Genomic DNA, 16025 nt, shown 5'->3' with positions numbered 1-16025 from the left:
AGTGCGGGAACGGGAGAGCACCAAGGGGGGCGGCGGGGCCGTAACGGCGACCGGCGGGGACAGCGACCGGGATCGGGGACATCGGGATCGCGGACAGCGGGATCGCGGACAGCGGCCGGGAACGGGGACAGCGGCCGGGAACGGGGACAGCGACCGGAGGCGGCGGCGGCGGGCGCGGCAGTGGCGGCGCGGGGCCGGCAGGGGGCGGCAGCGGCGGGCGGAGGCGGCGGCGCGGCCCGGCCCGCTCAAGATGGCGGTGCGGAAGAAGGACGGCGGCCCCAACGTCAAGTACTACGAGGCCTCGGACACCGTCAGCCAGTTCGACAACGTGCGGCTCTGGCTCGGCAAGAACTACAAGAAGGTAGGTCCGCGGAACCGCGGGGCCGCCGCCGCCGCCGCCCCCCGCCCCGCCGGGCCCGGCCTGTCACGGCGCCGCCGCCGCCATCGCGCCCCCCCCTCCCCTCCCCTCCCCTCCCCTCAGCGGCCCCGGTGGCCGCGCTGAGCCCCCGGCCCCGCAGTACATCCAGGCCGAGCCCCCCACCAACAAGTCGCTGTCGAGCCTGGTGGTGCAGCTGCTGCAGTTCCAGGAGGAGGTGTTCGGGAAGCACGTCAGCAACGCGCCCCTCACCAAGCTGCCGGTGAGAGCCGCGGGGGGACGCGGGGGGACGCGGGGACACCGCGGCCGGGCCCCCCTCGGGGCGTGTGGGGCACACGCGGGGACCTGGGGACAAGGCTCAGAGCAGGGACAGTGCCCCGGGGGCGCGGGGATGGACCCTCGTGGCCCCGGGGTGAGCTGGGGAAGAGCCCCGAGGAACGGGGGACAAAGCCCAGATTGGGGAGAGCGCCTCAGGGACGTGGGGACAGCATCCCGCAGAGCTGGGGACATGGCCCGGGTGAGCGGGGACACGGTTCTGAGCACGGATGGTGCCCCAAAGGTGCAGGGATGGCCCTGGGATGCGGTCCTGGAGGGACCCAGGGAGGAGCCCCAGAGAAGAGGGGACAAATCCCTGACTGGGGAAAGCACCCCAATATCCAGGGAAGGCATCCCAGTACTCAGGATGTCCCCTCAATGCCCAGGGACAGAGCCCCGGTGCCTGGGGACAGGGCCCTGCTGAGCAGGGACAAGACCCTGAGCAGGGACAGAGCCCAAAGACCTGGGGACAGCACCCCAGTAGCCAGGGACAGAGCCCAAAGACCTGGGGACAGCACCCCAGTAGCCAGGGACAGAGCCCAAAGACCTGGGGACAGCACCCCAGTAGCCAGGGACAGAGCCCAAAGACCTGGGGACAGCACCCCAGTAGCCAGGGACAAAGCCCAAAGACCTGGGGACAGCACCCCAGTAGCCAGGGACAAAGCCCCGGTGATTTGGGGACCCCCGGGATTTGGGGACCCAGGGATTTTTTTGACCCTGATGAGCAGGGACAGTGCCCTAAAGGCCTGGGGGCAGACCCCAGTGACCCTGGGACGAGGCCCCAGTGACCCACGGGCAGCACCCCAAAACCTGGGGACAAAGCTGAGTGGGAACGAGGCCCCAGTGCCCCCCAAAAAGGCCCCAAAGAGCAGGGGACAAGGCCCTGAGTGGGGACAGCACCCCAGTACCCAGGGACAGCATCTGAGTATTCAGGAACAGAACCCCAGTACTTGGGGACAGCACCCAGGGACAGGGTCCCAGGGAGGTGGGGACAAGGCCTGAATGGGGACAGCATCCCAAAAATGCAGAGCCAGCACCCCAAACCTTGGGGCAGAGCCCCAGTGAAAAGGGGACAAGGACAATGATGACAAGGGACAGGGTCCTGAGCAGGGAGCGTGCCCCAGAGACAGGGTGACAGCGCTGGGGACGTGTCCCCAAAGACCTGGGGACAAAGCTCCGAGCAGGGACAGCACCCCAGTACCTGGTGAATACCACGCAGTGAACTGGGGACACGACCCTGAGCAGGGACAGCACCCAAAGCCTCAGGGACATGGCCCTGGTGACACCGTTCAGCATTCGGGTCGCTCGGGGACAGCAGCTGACCATGGACAGCAGCCAGTGACAGTGCCCTGGTGAGGGACATGGCTGGAGTGCTGGGGACAGTGCCGGGGACCCTGGAACACCATTGTCCCCAAGAACCAGGGGACAATGTCCCCACAGAGGGACAGAGCACAGCAGGGACAGCGCCCTGCCAGGAGCAGTGTCCCAAAAGGGGACACCCCAAATCTGGGACAGGGCCTCAGCCAGGGGACCCTGCCCCAAGGACCCCAGCACAGCCCCCAAAGGACCTGGGGACAGTGTCCCCACACAGGGACAGCATCCCAAGGACCAGGGGACCCTGCCCCGAGGACCCCAGGACAGCCCCCAAAGGACCTGGGGACAGTGTCCCCACACAGGGACAGCATCCCAAGGACCAGGGGACCCTGCCCCGAGGACCCCAGGACAACCCCCAAAGGACCTGGGGACAGTGTCCCCACACAGGGACAGCATCCCAAGGACCAGGGGACCCTGCCCCGAGGACCCCAGGACAGCCCCCAAAGGACCTGGGGACAGTGTCCCCACACAGGGACAGCATCCCAAGGACCAGGGGACCCTGCCCCGAGGACCCCAGGACAGCCCCCAAAGGACCTGGGGACAGTGTCCCCACACAGGGACAGCATCCCAAGGACCAGGGGACCCTGCCCCGAGGACCCCAGGACAACCCCCAAAGGACCTGGGGACAGTGTCCCCACACAGGGACAGCATCCCAAGGACCAGGGGACCCTGCCCCGAGGACCCCAGGACAGCCCCCAAAGGACCTGGGGACAGTGTCCCCACACAGGGACAGCATCCCAAGGACCAGGGGACAATGTCCCCACACAGGGACAGAGCACGGCAGGGACAGAATCCCAAGGACCAGGGGACACTGCCTCAAGGACCCCAGGACAGCCCCCAAAGGACCTGGGGACAGTGTCCCCACACAGGGACATGTCCCCAGCTGGGGACAGTGCTGCAACACTGCAGGGACCCCATCCCAGCTTGGGGACAGAGCCCAAGGAGGTGGCACTTGGGAGAGGGGATGGGACCCCAACAAGGGAATGGCACCCCAGTGAGGGGACATCACCCTGACAAAGGGATGTCACCCTAACAGGGGGGTGACACCCACACCTGGGGATGGGGGACCCTGACAGGGGAGTGGCACCTGATGATGGGATGGCACCCAGACATGGGGTTGTCACCCAGATGTGGGGGTGTCACCCAGACACAGGGATGGCACCCAGAGACGGGGATGGCACCCTGTGAGAGGGTGTCACTCAGATATGGGATGTCACCTAAATATGGGGATGTCACCCCATGAGGGGATGTCACCCCAACAAGGGGATGTCACTCAGACAAGGGGATGGCACCTACGTGTGGGCATGGCACCCAGACAAGGGGATGGCACTTAAACATGGGGATGTCACCCCAACAAGGGGATGTCACTCAGACATGGGGAAGTCATCCAGACATGGGGATGTCACCCCAACAAGGGGATGGCACCCCAGCAAGGGGATGTCACCCCAACAAGGGGATATCACCCCAACAAGGGAATGTCACTCAGACAAGGGGAAGTCACCCAGACAAGGGGATGGCACCCCAACAAGGGGATGGCACCCCAGCAAGGGGATGTCACCCCAACAGGGGGATGTCACCCCAACAAGGGAATGTCACTCAGACAAGGGGAGGTCACCCAGACATGGGGATGTCACCCCAACAAGGGGATGGCACCCCAGCAAGGGGATGTCACCCCAACAAGGGGATGGCACCCCAGCAAGGGGATGTCACCCCAACAAGGGGATATCACCCCAACAAGGGAATGTCACTCAGACAAGGGGAAGTCACCCCAACAAGGGGATGGCACCCCAACAAGGGGATGGCACCCAGACAAGGGGATGTCACCCCAACAAGGGGATGGCACCCAGACAAGGGGATGTCACCCCAACAAGGGGATGGCACCCAGACAAGGGGATGGCACCCCGAGGAGGAGATGTCCCCCCAGCAGGGCAGTGTCCCTGTCCCCCTGACCCCTCTCCCGTTGCAGATCAAATGCTTCCTGGATTTCAAGGCGGGGGGAGCCCTGTGCCACATCCTGGCAGCCGCCTATAAATTCAAGAGCGACCAAGGATGGTGAGCACCCACCTGCACCCCTCGGGGTGGGGGTCCTGGGGGGGCAGGGGTGGGGGTCCCCTCCAGGGGTGGCCTTGGCTGGGGGTTCCCAGGGTGGGGCAGATGTGGGGCTGTCACCTCCAGAGCAAACAGGCACTGGGACGTGTCCCCCTCTGTCACTGTGGACCCTGATGGGGTCCAGGCACGTGCCCCACTCCCCCCCCCTCCCCAAATTTCGGGTGCTGACGAGGAGACCTGAGCTGTGGCTTTCATGAGAGTCGCTCTTTTCTTCCAATAAGGCGGCGTTTCGATTTCCAGAATCCCTCGCGCATGGACCGCAACGTGGAGATGTTCATGACCATCGAGAAATCCCTGGTGCAGGTAAGAGCCCACGGCCCCCACCCCCACCCCGGGACCCCCACCGTGTCCCCCACTCCTCAGCTCACAGCTCTGCTCTCCCCCTGCCTCCCCAGAACAACTGCCTGGCTCGGCCCAACATCTTCCTGCACCAGGAGATTGAGCCCAAACTGCTGGGAAAGCTCAAGGACATCGTCAAGAGGCACCAGGTGGGTGGCAGTGCCAGGGTGGGGGGCACAGGGCGGGGCTCATCCAAGGCCTCACCCCAATATTAAGCCTGGATTCATCCCCTGGCTGTCACAGGGCACCGTGACCGAGGACAAGAGCAATGCGTCGCACATCGTCTGCCCCGTGCCCGGGAACCTGGAGGAAGGTGGGCGCAGGAGGGGGGTTTGGGGGGCTCTGGGGGATCCACAGGAAGGTGGGTGCTGGAGGGGGTTTGGGGGGTCACAGGGGGCTCCAGGGGGGCAGAGGAAGGTGGGTGCAGGAGGAGGTTTTGGGGGGCCATGGGGGGCTCTGGGAGGGCAGAGGAAGGTGGGTGCAGAAGGGGGGTTTTGGGGGGCCATGGGGGGCTCTGGGAGGGCAGAGGAAGGTGGGTGCAGGAGGGGGTTTTGGGGGGCTCTGGGAGGGCAGAGGAAGGTGGGTGCAGGAGGGGGTTTTGGGGGTCCATGGGGGGCTCTGGGAGGGCAGAGGAAGGTGGGCGCAGGAGGGGGGTCTGGGGGGCTCTGGGGGATCCACAGGAAGGTGGGTGCTGGAGGGGGTTTGGGGGGTCACAGGGGGCTCCAGGGGGGCAGAGGAAGGTGGGTGCAGGAGGGGGTTTTGGGGGTCACAGGGGGCTCCAGGGGGGCAGAGGAAGGTGGGTGCAGGAGGGGGTTTTGGGGGTCACAGGGGGCTCTGGGAGGGCAGAGGAAGGTGGGTGCAGGAGGGGGTTTTGGGGGGCCATGGGGGGCTTTGGGAGGGCAGAGGAAGGTGGGTGCAGGAGGGGGTTTTGGGGGGCCCTGGGGGGCTGGAGGATCCATGCTCAGCCCGGCCCCTCCGTGTGTCCCGCAGAGGAGTGGGTGCGGCCCGTCATGAAGCGTGACAAGCAGGTGCTGCTGCACTGGGGGTACTACCCCGACAGGTGAGGGGAGGATGAAGATTTCGGGGACCCCCTGTCCCCCCCAAGATCGCTGTGGGTGCCACTCTGACCCTATCCCCCTCTTCCCTCAGCTATGACACCTGGATCCCGGCCAGTGAGATCGAGGCGTCCGTGGAGGATCCCCCGACACCGGAGAAGCCCCGGAAGGTACCGGGGGGACCCCCAGGTTTGGGGGGCAGCTGGAGCCCCCCTCCCTGGCCTGACCCAGCCACTCCCCTGCCTGGCAGGTCCACGCCAAGTGGATCCTGGACACGGACACCTTCAACGAGTGGATGAACGAGGAGGATTACGAGGTGACGGACGAGAAGAGCCCCATCACCCGCAGGAAGAAGATCTCGGCCAAGACACTGACAGACGAGGTCAGAGCAAGCTCAGAGCCCCTCGGGGAGGGGTCCTGGGGGTCTCACCCTGCTCAGCTGGACCCCCACGGTGCCCCCCAGGTGAACAGCCCCGACTCGGACCGGCGGGACAAGAAGGGGGGCAACTACAAGAAGAGGAAGCGCTCACCCTCGCCCTCGCCCACCCCCGAGGCCAAGAAGAAGAACGCGAAGAAGGGGTGAGCTGGGGGAGTTTGGGGGGGTCTGGGTGTGGGGGAGTTCAGCCCTGGGGGTCAGTAGTGACGGGGGGTCTCTCCCTTGGCAGACCCTCCACCCCCTATAACAAATCCAAGCGTGGGCACCGTGAGGAGGAGCAGGAGGACCTGACCAAGGACATGGACGAGCCCTCACCCGTCCCCAACGTGGAGGAGGTCACTCTGCCCAAAACGGGTCAGTGTGGGGGGCAGCAGCCACCCCCGGGGTCCCCAGCAGTGTGGGAGGGGTCCCCGGGGCGCTCAGCACCACTTTCCCCCCACAGTCAACACCAAGAAGGACTCGGAGTCGGCGCCCGTCAAGGGGGGCACCATGACAGACCTGGGTGAGTCTGAAGAGCCACAGCAGAGCCCTGGGACCCCCGGCCTGGCAGTGCCCAAACCCACCCCTGTCCTCCCTTCCAGATGAGCAGGAAGATGAGAGCATGGAGACAGCTGGCAAGGTGAGCCCGGGGAGGGTGTTCCCAGCACAGGGGGCACCATTGCTCGATGATCACCCGGTTCTCTCTCATTCCTTGTCCCTCTTTTGGGTACAAAAACGCTGTTTTCTGCCCTTCCCCTCACCCCTGGGGCTGCACCCGGGGCTCTTGGTCTCATCCTGCTGTGGGTGAGGATGATGAAGGGCGCTGAAGGGGGTCCCTTTGCCCATGGGGTGCTGCTCTGTGGGGCAGGACGAGGAGGAGAACGGCGCCGGCAGCAAAGGGGAGCAGGCCAAGAACCCCGACCTGCACGAGGACAACGTGACAGAGCAGACCCACCACATCATCATCCCCAGCTACGCCGCCTGGTTCGACTACAACAGGTACAGCCAGCACGGCCGGGGGGTCCCGAGCCGCCCTTCATCACTTGAGGATGAGGAGGCTGCTCCCGGAGCCCTCCCCGAGCCTCTCCTCCCGCAGCGTCCACGCCATCGAGCGCCGCGCCCTGCCCGAGTTCTTCAACGGCAAAAACAAATCCAAGACCCCCGAAATGTGAGGCCAAACCCCCTCTCCCCACCTGCCCGCAGCTCCCCGGGGCCACGCCCGGCACTGAGAGCCCCCCCTGTGCCCCCCACAGCTACCTGGCCTACCGGAACTTCATGATCGACACGTACCGGCTGAACCCGCAGGAGTACCTGACCTCCACGGCCTGCCGGCGCAACCTGGCCGGGGACGTCTGTGCCATCATGCGGTGGGTCCGGCTGGGGGCTGGGGTGGCACCCCGGTGCTGCCAGGGGTCTGGTGATCCTGGTGTTTTGGGGGTTAGTTTGGCACCCCAATCCTGACAGGGGGCTGGTGCTGGTGGGGCTGGGGGTCAGTGTGGCACCCCGGTGCTGGCAGAGGGTCAGCGTGGCGCACTGCTGAGTGGTCAGTGTGGCACCCCGGTGCTGGCAGAGGGTCAGCGTGGCACCTCGGTGCTGCTGGAGGGTCAGCGTGGCACCCCAGGGTTGGTGGGGGTCTGGTGCCAGCAGGGTGGGGGCATTGCTGTGGCACCCTGGTGTTGGTGCCAGGGCAGGGGGATTGGTGAGGCATCTGTCACCGGCAAGAATCTGGCACCAGTGGAGCTGAGGGCTTGGTTTGGCACCCTGGAGGTGGCAGGGGGTCAGCGTGGCACCCCAGGCGTGGCAGGGATCCGGTGCCACTGGGGCAGGGCGATGATTTTGGCACCATGGGGGTGGCAGGAGTCTAGTGCCAGTGGCGCTGGGGGGTCCACACCAAAGGTGTGGCACCCTGGCACTGGTGGGTGTCCAATACCAGTGGAACACGGTGGTCAGTTGTCACCCTGGCACTGGTGGCTGTCCAGTGCCGTGGGACACGGTGGTCAGTTGGCAACCTGGCACTGGTGGCTGTCCAGTGCCGTGGGACACGGTGGTCAGTTGGCAACCTGGCACTGGTGGCTGTCCAGTGCCGTGGGACACGGTGGTCACTTGTCACCCTGGCCCTGGTGGGTGTCCAATACCAGTGGAACACGGTTGTCAGTTGTCACCCTGGCACTGGTGGGTGTCCAGTGCCATGGGACACGGTGGTCACTTGTCACCCTGGCCCTGGTGGGTGTCCAGTGCCATGGCACAGGGGTGGTCAGTTGTCACCCTGGCCCTGGTGGCTGTCCAGTGCCATGGCACAGGGCTGGTCAGTGTCACTCCGTGCTGCCCACGCCGGGTCCGGCAGGCTCTGACCCTGGTGCCAGTGGGACAGGGGTGGTCAGTTGTCACCCTGGCCCTGGTGGCTGTCCAGTGCCATGGGACACGGTGGTCAGTTGTCACCCTGGCACTGGTGGATGTCCAGTGCCATGGGACAGGAGTGGCCGGTCATCACCCTGGCACTGGTGGGTGTCCAATACCAGTGGAACACGGTGGTCAGTTGTCACCCTGGCCCTGGTGGCTGTCCAGTGCCATGGGACACGGTGGTCACTTGTCACCCTGGCACTGGTGGCTGTCCAATACCAGTGGAACACGGTGGTCAGTTGGCACCCTGGCACTGGTGGCTGTCCAGTGCCATGGGACACGGTGGTCACTTGTCACCCTGGCACTGGTGGCTGTCCAATACCAGTGGAACACGGTGGTCAGTTGGCACCCTGGCACTGGTGGATGTCCAGTGCCATGGGACACGGTGGTCAGTTGTCACCCTGGCCCTGGTGGGTGTCCAATACCAGTGGAACACAGTGGTCAGTTGGCACCCTGGCACTGGTGGGTGTCCAGTGCCGTGGAACACGGTGGTCAGTTGTCACCGTGGCACTGGTGGCTGTCCAGTGCCATGGGACACGGTGGTCAGTTGTCACCCTGGCACTGGTGGCTGTCCAATACCGATGGAACACAGTGGTCACTTGTCACCGTGGCACTGGTGGCTGTCCAGTGCCGTGGCACAGGGCTGGTCAGTGTCACACCGTGCCGCTCCGGTGGGCTCTGACCCCGGCTCTCCGCAGGGTCCACGCCTTCCTGGAGCAGTGGGGTCTCATCAACTACCAGGTGGACGCCGAGAGCCGGCCCACCCCCATGGGCCCCCCACCCACCTCACACTTCCACGTGCTGGCCGACACGCCCTCGGGGCTGGTGCCCCTGCAGCCCAAGACGCCCCAGGTGGGTGCCGGGGGCAGCCGCCCCGCCCAGCCGCGACCCCCCCCTGCCGCCCCCCGGTCCCCGCGGGGGCCGGGCGCGGGGTGGGGCGGGGGGTGGGGGATGCACAGCTTCGATCCGTGCCTCAGGGCCGGCAGAGCGACGGCGACGCCAAGACGGGCCGCAAGAGCAAAGAGATCGAGGAGCTGGTCAGCGAGACGGTGAAGGGCAAGCCGGAGCTGGTAGGCGGCTCCTTGGGGTCCGTGCCCCCCGCCGCTGGCCGAGGAAGGCTCCTTCCCTCCTCCCCCTCGCATGCCGCCCTGCCCCGGGGAGCAGGGACGCGGGGGGAACACCGCGATGGGGACGCCGTGATGGGGACGCCGTGATGGGGACGCCGTGACACGAAGGCTTCTCCGGGACAGCGGGGAGGAGGGGGACACGCCGATGTCCTGCCCCGCGGGCCCGGCCCAGCGTGTCCCCTCTCCCCCCCAGCAGCAGCCCACCTCGGCCTCGCAGCAGATGCTGAACTTCCCGGACAAGGGCAAGGAGAAGCCGGCGGACATGCAGAACTTCGGGCTCCGCACCGACATGTACACCAAGAAGAACGTCCCCTCCAAGGTGGGCACCCCCCGGGCCCGGCCCCGGCCCCCCGCCCACCGCCCCTCACCCCCGATCTCCCCCCGCAGAGCAAAGCCGCCGCCAGCGCCACTCGGGAGTGGACGGAGCAGGAGACGCTGCTGCTGCTGGAGGTGCGTGGGGACCCGAGGGGACATGGGGACAGCGGGGCATGTGGGAACAGGGATGTGGGGACAGGGAAATGAGGACAGGGATGTGGGGACAGGGAAATGGAGACAGGGTTGTGGGGACAGGATATAGGGACAGGGATGTGGGAACAGGGGATATAGGGACAGGGGATGTGGGGACAGGGAAATGGGGACAGGGGATGTGGGGACAGGGGTCTGGGGACAGGGGATATAGGGACAGGGGTCTGGGGATAGGGGATGGGACAGGGATGTGGGGACAGGGAAATGGGGACAGGGGATATAGGGACAGGGATGTGGGGACAGGGAAATGAGGACAGGGGATGTGGGGACAGGGAAATGGAGACAGGGATGTGGGGACAGGGGATATAGGGACAGGGATGTGGGGACAGGGAAATGAGGACAGGGGATGTGGGGACAGGGGATATAGGGACAGGGATGTGGGGACAGGGGATATAGGGACAGGGATGTGGGGATAGGGGATGGGACAGAGGATGTGGGGACAGGGAAATGGGGACAGGGATGTGGGGACAGGGGATATAGGGACAGGGGATATAGGGACAGGGGATGTGGGGACAGGGAATGTGGGGAAAGAGGATGTGGAGACAGGGGATGTGGGGTCAGGGGATATAGGGGCAGGGAATGTGGGGGCAGGGGATGTGGGGACAGGGCTGCCAGACCCCGCTGACCCCTGTCACCCCTCCACAGGCCCTGGAGATGTACAAGGACGACTGGAACAAGGTGTCGGAGCACGTGGGCAGCCGCACGCAGGACGAGTGCATCCTGCACTTCCTGCGCCTGCCCATCGAGGATCCCTACCTGGAGGACTCGGAGGCCTCGCTGGGGCCCCTGGCCTACCAGCCCATCCCCTTCAGCCAGTCGGGCAACCCCGTGATGAGCACCGTGGCCTTCCTGGCCTCCGTGGTGGATCCGCGCGTGGCCTCGGCCGCAGCCAAGTCGGCTCTGGGTGAGGCGGGGTGGGCAGGGGGCCGGAGGGGGCTGGGGGATGTGGGGGTGAGGGGATGGGGGAGAGGGGACAGGGATGTGGGGAGAGGGGATGGGGATGTGGGGAAAGGAACGAATCCTACAGGGAGAGGAGACGGACTGTGGGGAGTGGGTGAGTCCTGTAGGGAGAGAGTTGGGTACCGTGGGGAGTGGGTGAGTTCTATGGGAAGAGGAATTAATCCTATAGGAAGAGGGGAAGAGGAATGAAGCCTATAGGGGACTGTGGGGAGAGGGATGGACTGTGGGGAATCCTGTAGGAGAACGGATGAGTCCTATAGGGAGTTCTGTAGGGAGACAGGATGAGTTTCATGGGAAGAGGGACAACATCCTATAGGGGATTCTGTAGGAGGATGGGATCAGTTCTGGAGGTAGTCCTGCAGGGAATAAGTGTAAGGGGAGAGAAATGTGTTCTTTGGGGGGAGGGATGAGTCCTGTAGAGGTTCCTGTAGGAGGTGGAAAGAGCTCTTTGAGGGGTTTTGTAGGGAGTTCTGTAAGAGGATGGGATGAGTCCTGTAGAGGTTCCTGTAGGAGGTGGAAAGAGCCCTTCGAGGGGTTTTGTAGGGAGTTCTGTGAGAGGATGGGATGAGTCCCGTAGGGGATTCTACAGGGAGACAGGATGAGTCTTAGAGGAAGAGGGGCAAGTCCTGTAGGACGATGGGGTGAGTTCTGTAGGGAATCCTGCATTGGGGCGGGATGAGTCTTACGGAGAGAGGGAGACGGGAACACCTCAGCTGGGAGAAGGGGCTGAGTCCTATAGGATGTCCTACAGGGAACTGGGACCAGTCTGATGGGGAGAGGGATGAGGAACATGGGGAGACGACCAAGACCTTTGCAGATTCCTCTGGGGACACGCAACAACTCCCAGGAGGATGGGATGAGCCCTCCAGAACATTCCATAGCCAGCCAGGACGAGTCCGGAGGGGCCGGGCCGAGTCCCCCCACGGGATGTGCAGGGCTGGGGGGACACAGGGTTGGCTCCAAGGGGCTCCGGGGGTCCCTGTGGGGGTCCCGCTGAGGAATTCTGCCCGCAGAGGAATTCTCCAAGATGAAGGAGGAGGTGCCCACGGCGCTGGTGGAGGCTCACGTGCGCAAGGTGGAGGAGGCAGCCAAGGTGACGGGCAAGGCCGACCCCGCCTTCGGGCTGGAGAGCAGCGGCATCGCCGGCACCACCTCGGACGAGCCCGAGCGCATCGGTCAGAGGGGCCAGGGGGCCGGGCAGGGGCTCACGGGGGTCTGGGGAGGGGATGGCACCGGGGTCTGAGCCCGGGTTTGTGTCCCCAGAGGAGAGCGGGGCGGAGGAGGCGCGGGCAGAGGCGCAGCCAGCCGAGGAGAAGAAGGAGGCGAAGGTAAAAGGGGTCCGGGGCTCTGGGAAGGGGGCCTGGGGGGCAAACAGGGCAGGATTTGGGTGCCCACGGGGCTGGTCCTTCCCCAGGAGCCCCGGGATGGCGCCGCCGAGGAGGAAGCCAAGGAGAAGCCCGGGGAGACCCCCAAGAAGGAGGAGGACAAGGGGAAGGAGGTGGAGGGCGAGAAGGAGCCCGACAAGGGTGACGGTGACAGCACAGGTGAGGAGGGACCCGGCGGGGCTGGGGTACGCTGAGCCCCCACGGCGCTGCTGACACGGCCCCACCTGGCCACAGGGGAGCCCGAGAAGGAGAAGGAGGTGAAGGAGGGGCCGGATGAGGCGCCCAAGGAACCCCCGGAGCCCGAGGCTGAGCGCAAGACCAAGGTGGAGCGGGACATCGGCGAGGGGAACCTGTCCACGGCCGCCGCCGCCGCGCTGGCCGCCGCCGCCGTCAAGGCCAAGGTGAGGCCGGGGCTCCGGGCTGGGCTTCGAGCAGGTGGGGACGCTCCAGGTGTGAACTCTGACCCCTCGCCATTGTCCCCTCGCAGCACCTGGCGGCCGTGGAGGAGCGCAAGATCAAGTCCCTGGTGGCGCTGCTGGTGGAGACGCAGATGAAGAAGCTGGAGATCAAACTGCGGCACTTCGAGGAGCTGGAGACCATCATGGACCGCGAGCGCGAGGCCGTGAGTGCCCGCGGGCAGGGTGGCAGCCGCTTGTCCCCACCCGTGTGCCCGGCTGACTCCTCCTTGCTGTCCCTCCAGCTGGAATACCAGCGGCAGCAGCTGCTGGCCGACCGCCAGGCCTTCCACATGGAGCAGCTCAAGTACGCGGAGATGCGCGCCCGGCAGCAGCACTTCCAGCACCTGCAGCAGCAGCAGCAGCAGCAGCAGCCCCCGCTGCCCCCCGGGGCACAGCCCCTGCCCGCCGCCGGTGCCCCCCTGGCCCCCGCCGCCCACCCGCTGGCCGCACCGCCCGCCCCCACCATGGTGGGCCCCGCCGAGCCCGTGGGGCAGCCCCTGCCCGGGGCCCCCCCGCCGCAGCCGCCGCCGCCCCCGGGAGCCCCGGCTGTCCCGCACGGTCAGTCAGGGGCTCTGGGGTGGTGGGGGGTCAGTGGGGGGGTCTGGCAGCGTCCCCGCACTGCTGGGGTGGGTGGGGGTGTCACCAGTGCTTTCCAAGGGGATTTTGGGGGAGGGTCGGGCTGGTGCTGAGGATTTTGGGGGTGGGGGTGCTCTCGCCGGTGCTCAGGGATGGGGGTTGGTTGGGTGAGGGGGGGTCTCGGTGTTGGGGTCTGTCGCTGGTGCTGTCCCTGGGGGTGTGGGTGGGGGTCTCAGCGATGGGGTCGGTCACTGACACCCTCCCTGCAGCCCCGGTGCTGTGGGGGTTTGGGTGGGGGTCTCACAGGTCAGGTTTCAGCCCCGGCTCCGAGGGGTGGGGGGGTTCTCAGGGATGGTTTCTGACACTCCCCACAGCCCTGGCTCTGAGGGATGGGTGGATGAGGGTGGGGGTCTCAGGAATGGTTTCCCTCTCTCCCCACAGCCTCAGCTCCAAGGGGTGGGTGGGTGGGGGGTCTCACAGTGGGGTCTGTCACTGCTGCTCAGGGCTGAGGGTGGGGGTCTCACCTGTGCTGTCCCCACAGCACCAGCTCCAGGGGGTGGCTGGATAAGGGCAGGGGTCTCAGGGGTGCTCTCCCCACCACCCCAGCACCGAGGGGTGCCTGGATAAGGGTGGGGGTCTCACCTGTGCTCTCCCCGCAGCCCCCAGATTGAGTGGTGGGTGACTGGGTGGGGGTCTCAGGGGTGCTCTCCCCACTGCCCCAGCTCTGAGTGCTGGCTGAATAAGGGTGGGGGTCTCACAATGCTTGCCCCACAGCCCCCACACCGAGTGGTGGGTGACTGGGTGGGGGTCTCAGGGGTGCTCTCCCCACATCCCCCACACCGAGTGGTGGGTGACTGGGTGGGGGTCTCAGGGGTGCTCTCCCCACTGCCCCAGCTCTGAGTGCTGGCTGAATAAGGGTGGGGGTCTCACAATGCTCGCCCCACAGCCCCCACATTGAGTGGGGATAAGGGTGGGGGTCTCACCAGCACCCCTCCTCTCCCTGCAGCCCCAGCTCTAAGTGATGGCTGAATAAGGGTGGGGGTCTCACGGTGCTCTCCCGCAGCCCCCACAGCCCCAGCTCCAGGGGGTGCCTGGATAAGGGTGGGGGGGGGGGGTCTCATGGTGTTCTCCCCCACACCGAGTGGTGGGTGAGTGGGTGGGGGTCCCAGGGGTGCTCTCCCCACATCCCCCACCCCCCACACTGAGTGGTGGGTGACTGGGTGGGGGTCCCAGGGGTGCTCTCCCCACATCCCCCACCCCCCACACTGAGTGGTGGGTGACTGGGTGGGGGTCCCAGGGGTGCTCTCCCCACATCCCCCCCACTGAGTGGTGGGTGACTGGGTGGGGGTCTCAGGGGTGCTCTCCCCACATCCCCCACACTGAGTGGTGGGTGACTGGGTGGGGGTCTCAGGGGTGCTCTCCCCACATCCCCCACACCGAGTGGTGGGTGACTGGGTGGGGGTCCCAGGGGTGCTCTCCCCACATCCCCCACACCGAGTGGTGGGTGACTGGGTGGGGGTCTCAGCGGTGCTCTCCCCCACCCCCCACACTGAGTGGTGGGTGAGTGGGTGGGGGTCCCAGGGGTGCTCTCCCCACATCCCCCACACCGAGTGGTGGGTGACTGGGTGGGGGTCCCAGGGGTGCTCTCCCCACATCCCCCCCACTGAGTGGTGGGTGACTGGGTGGGGGTCCCAGGGGTGCTCTCCCCACATCTCCCACCCCCCACACTGAGTGGTGGGTGAGTGGGTGGGGGTCCCAGAGGTGCTCTCCCCACATCCCCCCCACTGAGTGGCGCCTGGATAAGGGCGGGGGTCTCACGGCCGCTCTCCCCGCAGCCCCGGCGCCGTTCCCCGGGCAGCAGCCGCCGCCCTCGCAGAGCCTGGCGGGGACCCTCGGCGGCGGCAGCAGCGGCAGCAGCAGCAGCAGCAGCAGCAGCGGCCACCCCGCCGCGCCCGGTAATGCCACCGCGGCCCTGCCCTTCGGGTTGCCTGTGCCCACCGTGCCCCCGAGCATGGCTAACCCCCCGTGCGAGCCCTTCCCCGCTAACCCGGCCCCCCTCCCGCTGCATGGGGCCCTGGCCAGCAGCATGCCGGGGGTGGGGGGGCTGCCCCCCAACTCCCACCCAGCCGGCCTGGCCCTGCCGCCGCTGCCGGGGGGCTCGGCCGCCGCGCACAGCCCCGCCATCGTGGCCGCCGTGCAGGGAAGCCTCCTTCCCAACCCCGGCCTCCTCGCAGGTGAGAAATTTTGGGGATGTGGGAGCAGGGGAGGGGCGGGCGGGGGTCGCGCGGAGGGAGGGGAGGGGAGGGGGCGGCGCTCGCCTGTGCCCCCCCGCGCCCAGCCCGGCCGTGACCCCGCGCCCCCTCTGTGTTGTTCTCTCCCCGCAGACCAAGGTCCCCCCCTGCCGCCGGACCCCATCGTGCCCACCCCCAGCACGGCCACCCCCGTGCCCCCCACGCAGTGAGCCCCGGCCGGGGACCCCCTCCCCGGACGCCGCAGCCCCCCCGGCCCGGCCCCTCCCGCCCCCACAAGGCGCCTCGAAGGACCCTCCCCACCCCCGCCTCCGCCCCTCCCCGCCCTCCTCCGCCCCCAGCTTTGGTATTTTTTTATGATT

The 16025-nt window shown here is 66.7% G+C and overlaps 1 protein-coding gene across 2 annotated transcripts; it reads left to right on the top strand.

Moving 5' to 3' along the window:
* Positions 1 to 156: 156 nt before the first annotated feature.
* On the top strand, positions 157 to 15890 carry SMARCC2 (SWI/SNF related, matrix associated, actin dependent regulator of chromatin subfamily c member 2). 2 transcript variants are annotated; one of them, XM_068212509.1, is made up of 29 exons: positions 157 to 361; positions 519 to 638; positions 4032 to 4117; positions 4396 to 4477; positions 4570 to 4662; positions 4757 to 4826; positions 5504 to 5573; positions 5663 to 5738; positions 5819 to 5950; positions 6032 to 6147; positions 6234 to 6358; positions 6447 to 6506; positions 6586 to 6623; positions 6852 to 6982; positions 7080 to 7151; positions 7237 to 7350; positions 9082 to 9235; positions 9361 to 9453; positions 9707 to 9829; positions 9898 to 9960; positions 10681 to 10939; positions 12009 to 12170; positions 12259 to 12323; positions 12410 to 12539; positions 12615 to 12781; positions 12868 to 13002; positions 13081 to 13396; positions 15250 to 15369; positions 15799 to 15890. In XM_068212509.1, exons 1-29 carry the CDS (start codon positions 251 to 253, stop codon positions 15873 to 15875), a joined length of 3360 nt encoding a protein of 1119 aa, XP_068068610.1. In that variant the 5' UTR covers positions 157 to 250; the 3' UTR covers positions 15876 to 15890. The 2 variants fall into 2 exon arrangements, with proteins under 2 accessions (XP_068068610.1, XP_068068611.1); XM_068212510.1 differs by lacking the exon at positions 9361 to 9453.
* Positions 15891 to 16025: the final 135 nt, after the last annotated feature.

This window comes from Anomalospiza imberbis, chromosome 22, assembly GCF_031753505.1.
Source record: "Anomalospiza imberbis isolate Cuckoo-Finch-1a 21T00152 chromosome 22, ASM3175350v1, whole genome shotgun sequence".
NCBI lineage: Eukaryota > Metazoa > Chordata > Aves > Passeriformes > Viduidae > Anomalospiza > Anomalospiza imberbis.
The sequence above is the reverse complement of the archived record's forward strand: the minus strand, read 5'-3'. Positions and strand labels throughout refer to the sequence as shown.

What these genes read in the sequence shown, in the direction of transcription:
- SMARCC2 (XM_068212509.1), top strand. Translation starts at nt 251, where the DNA reads ATGGCGGTGCGGAAGAAGGACGGCGGCCCCAACGTCAAGTACTACGAG. An exon ending in CGCCCCTCACCAAGCTGCCG is followed by an intron (nt 639 to 4,031) that starts GTGAGAGCCGCG and finishes CTCCCGTTGCAG; the next exon opens with ATCAAATGCTTCCTGGATTT. An exon ending in ACATCGTCAAGAGGCACCAG is followed by an intron (nt 4,663 to 4,756) that starts GTGGGTGGCAGT and finishes TGGCTGTCACAG; the next exon opens with GGCACCGTGACCGAGGACAA.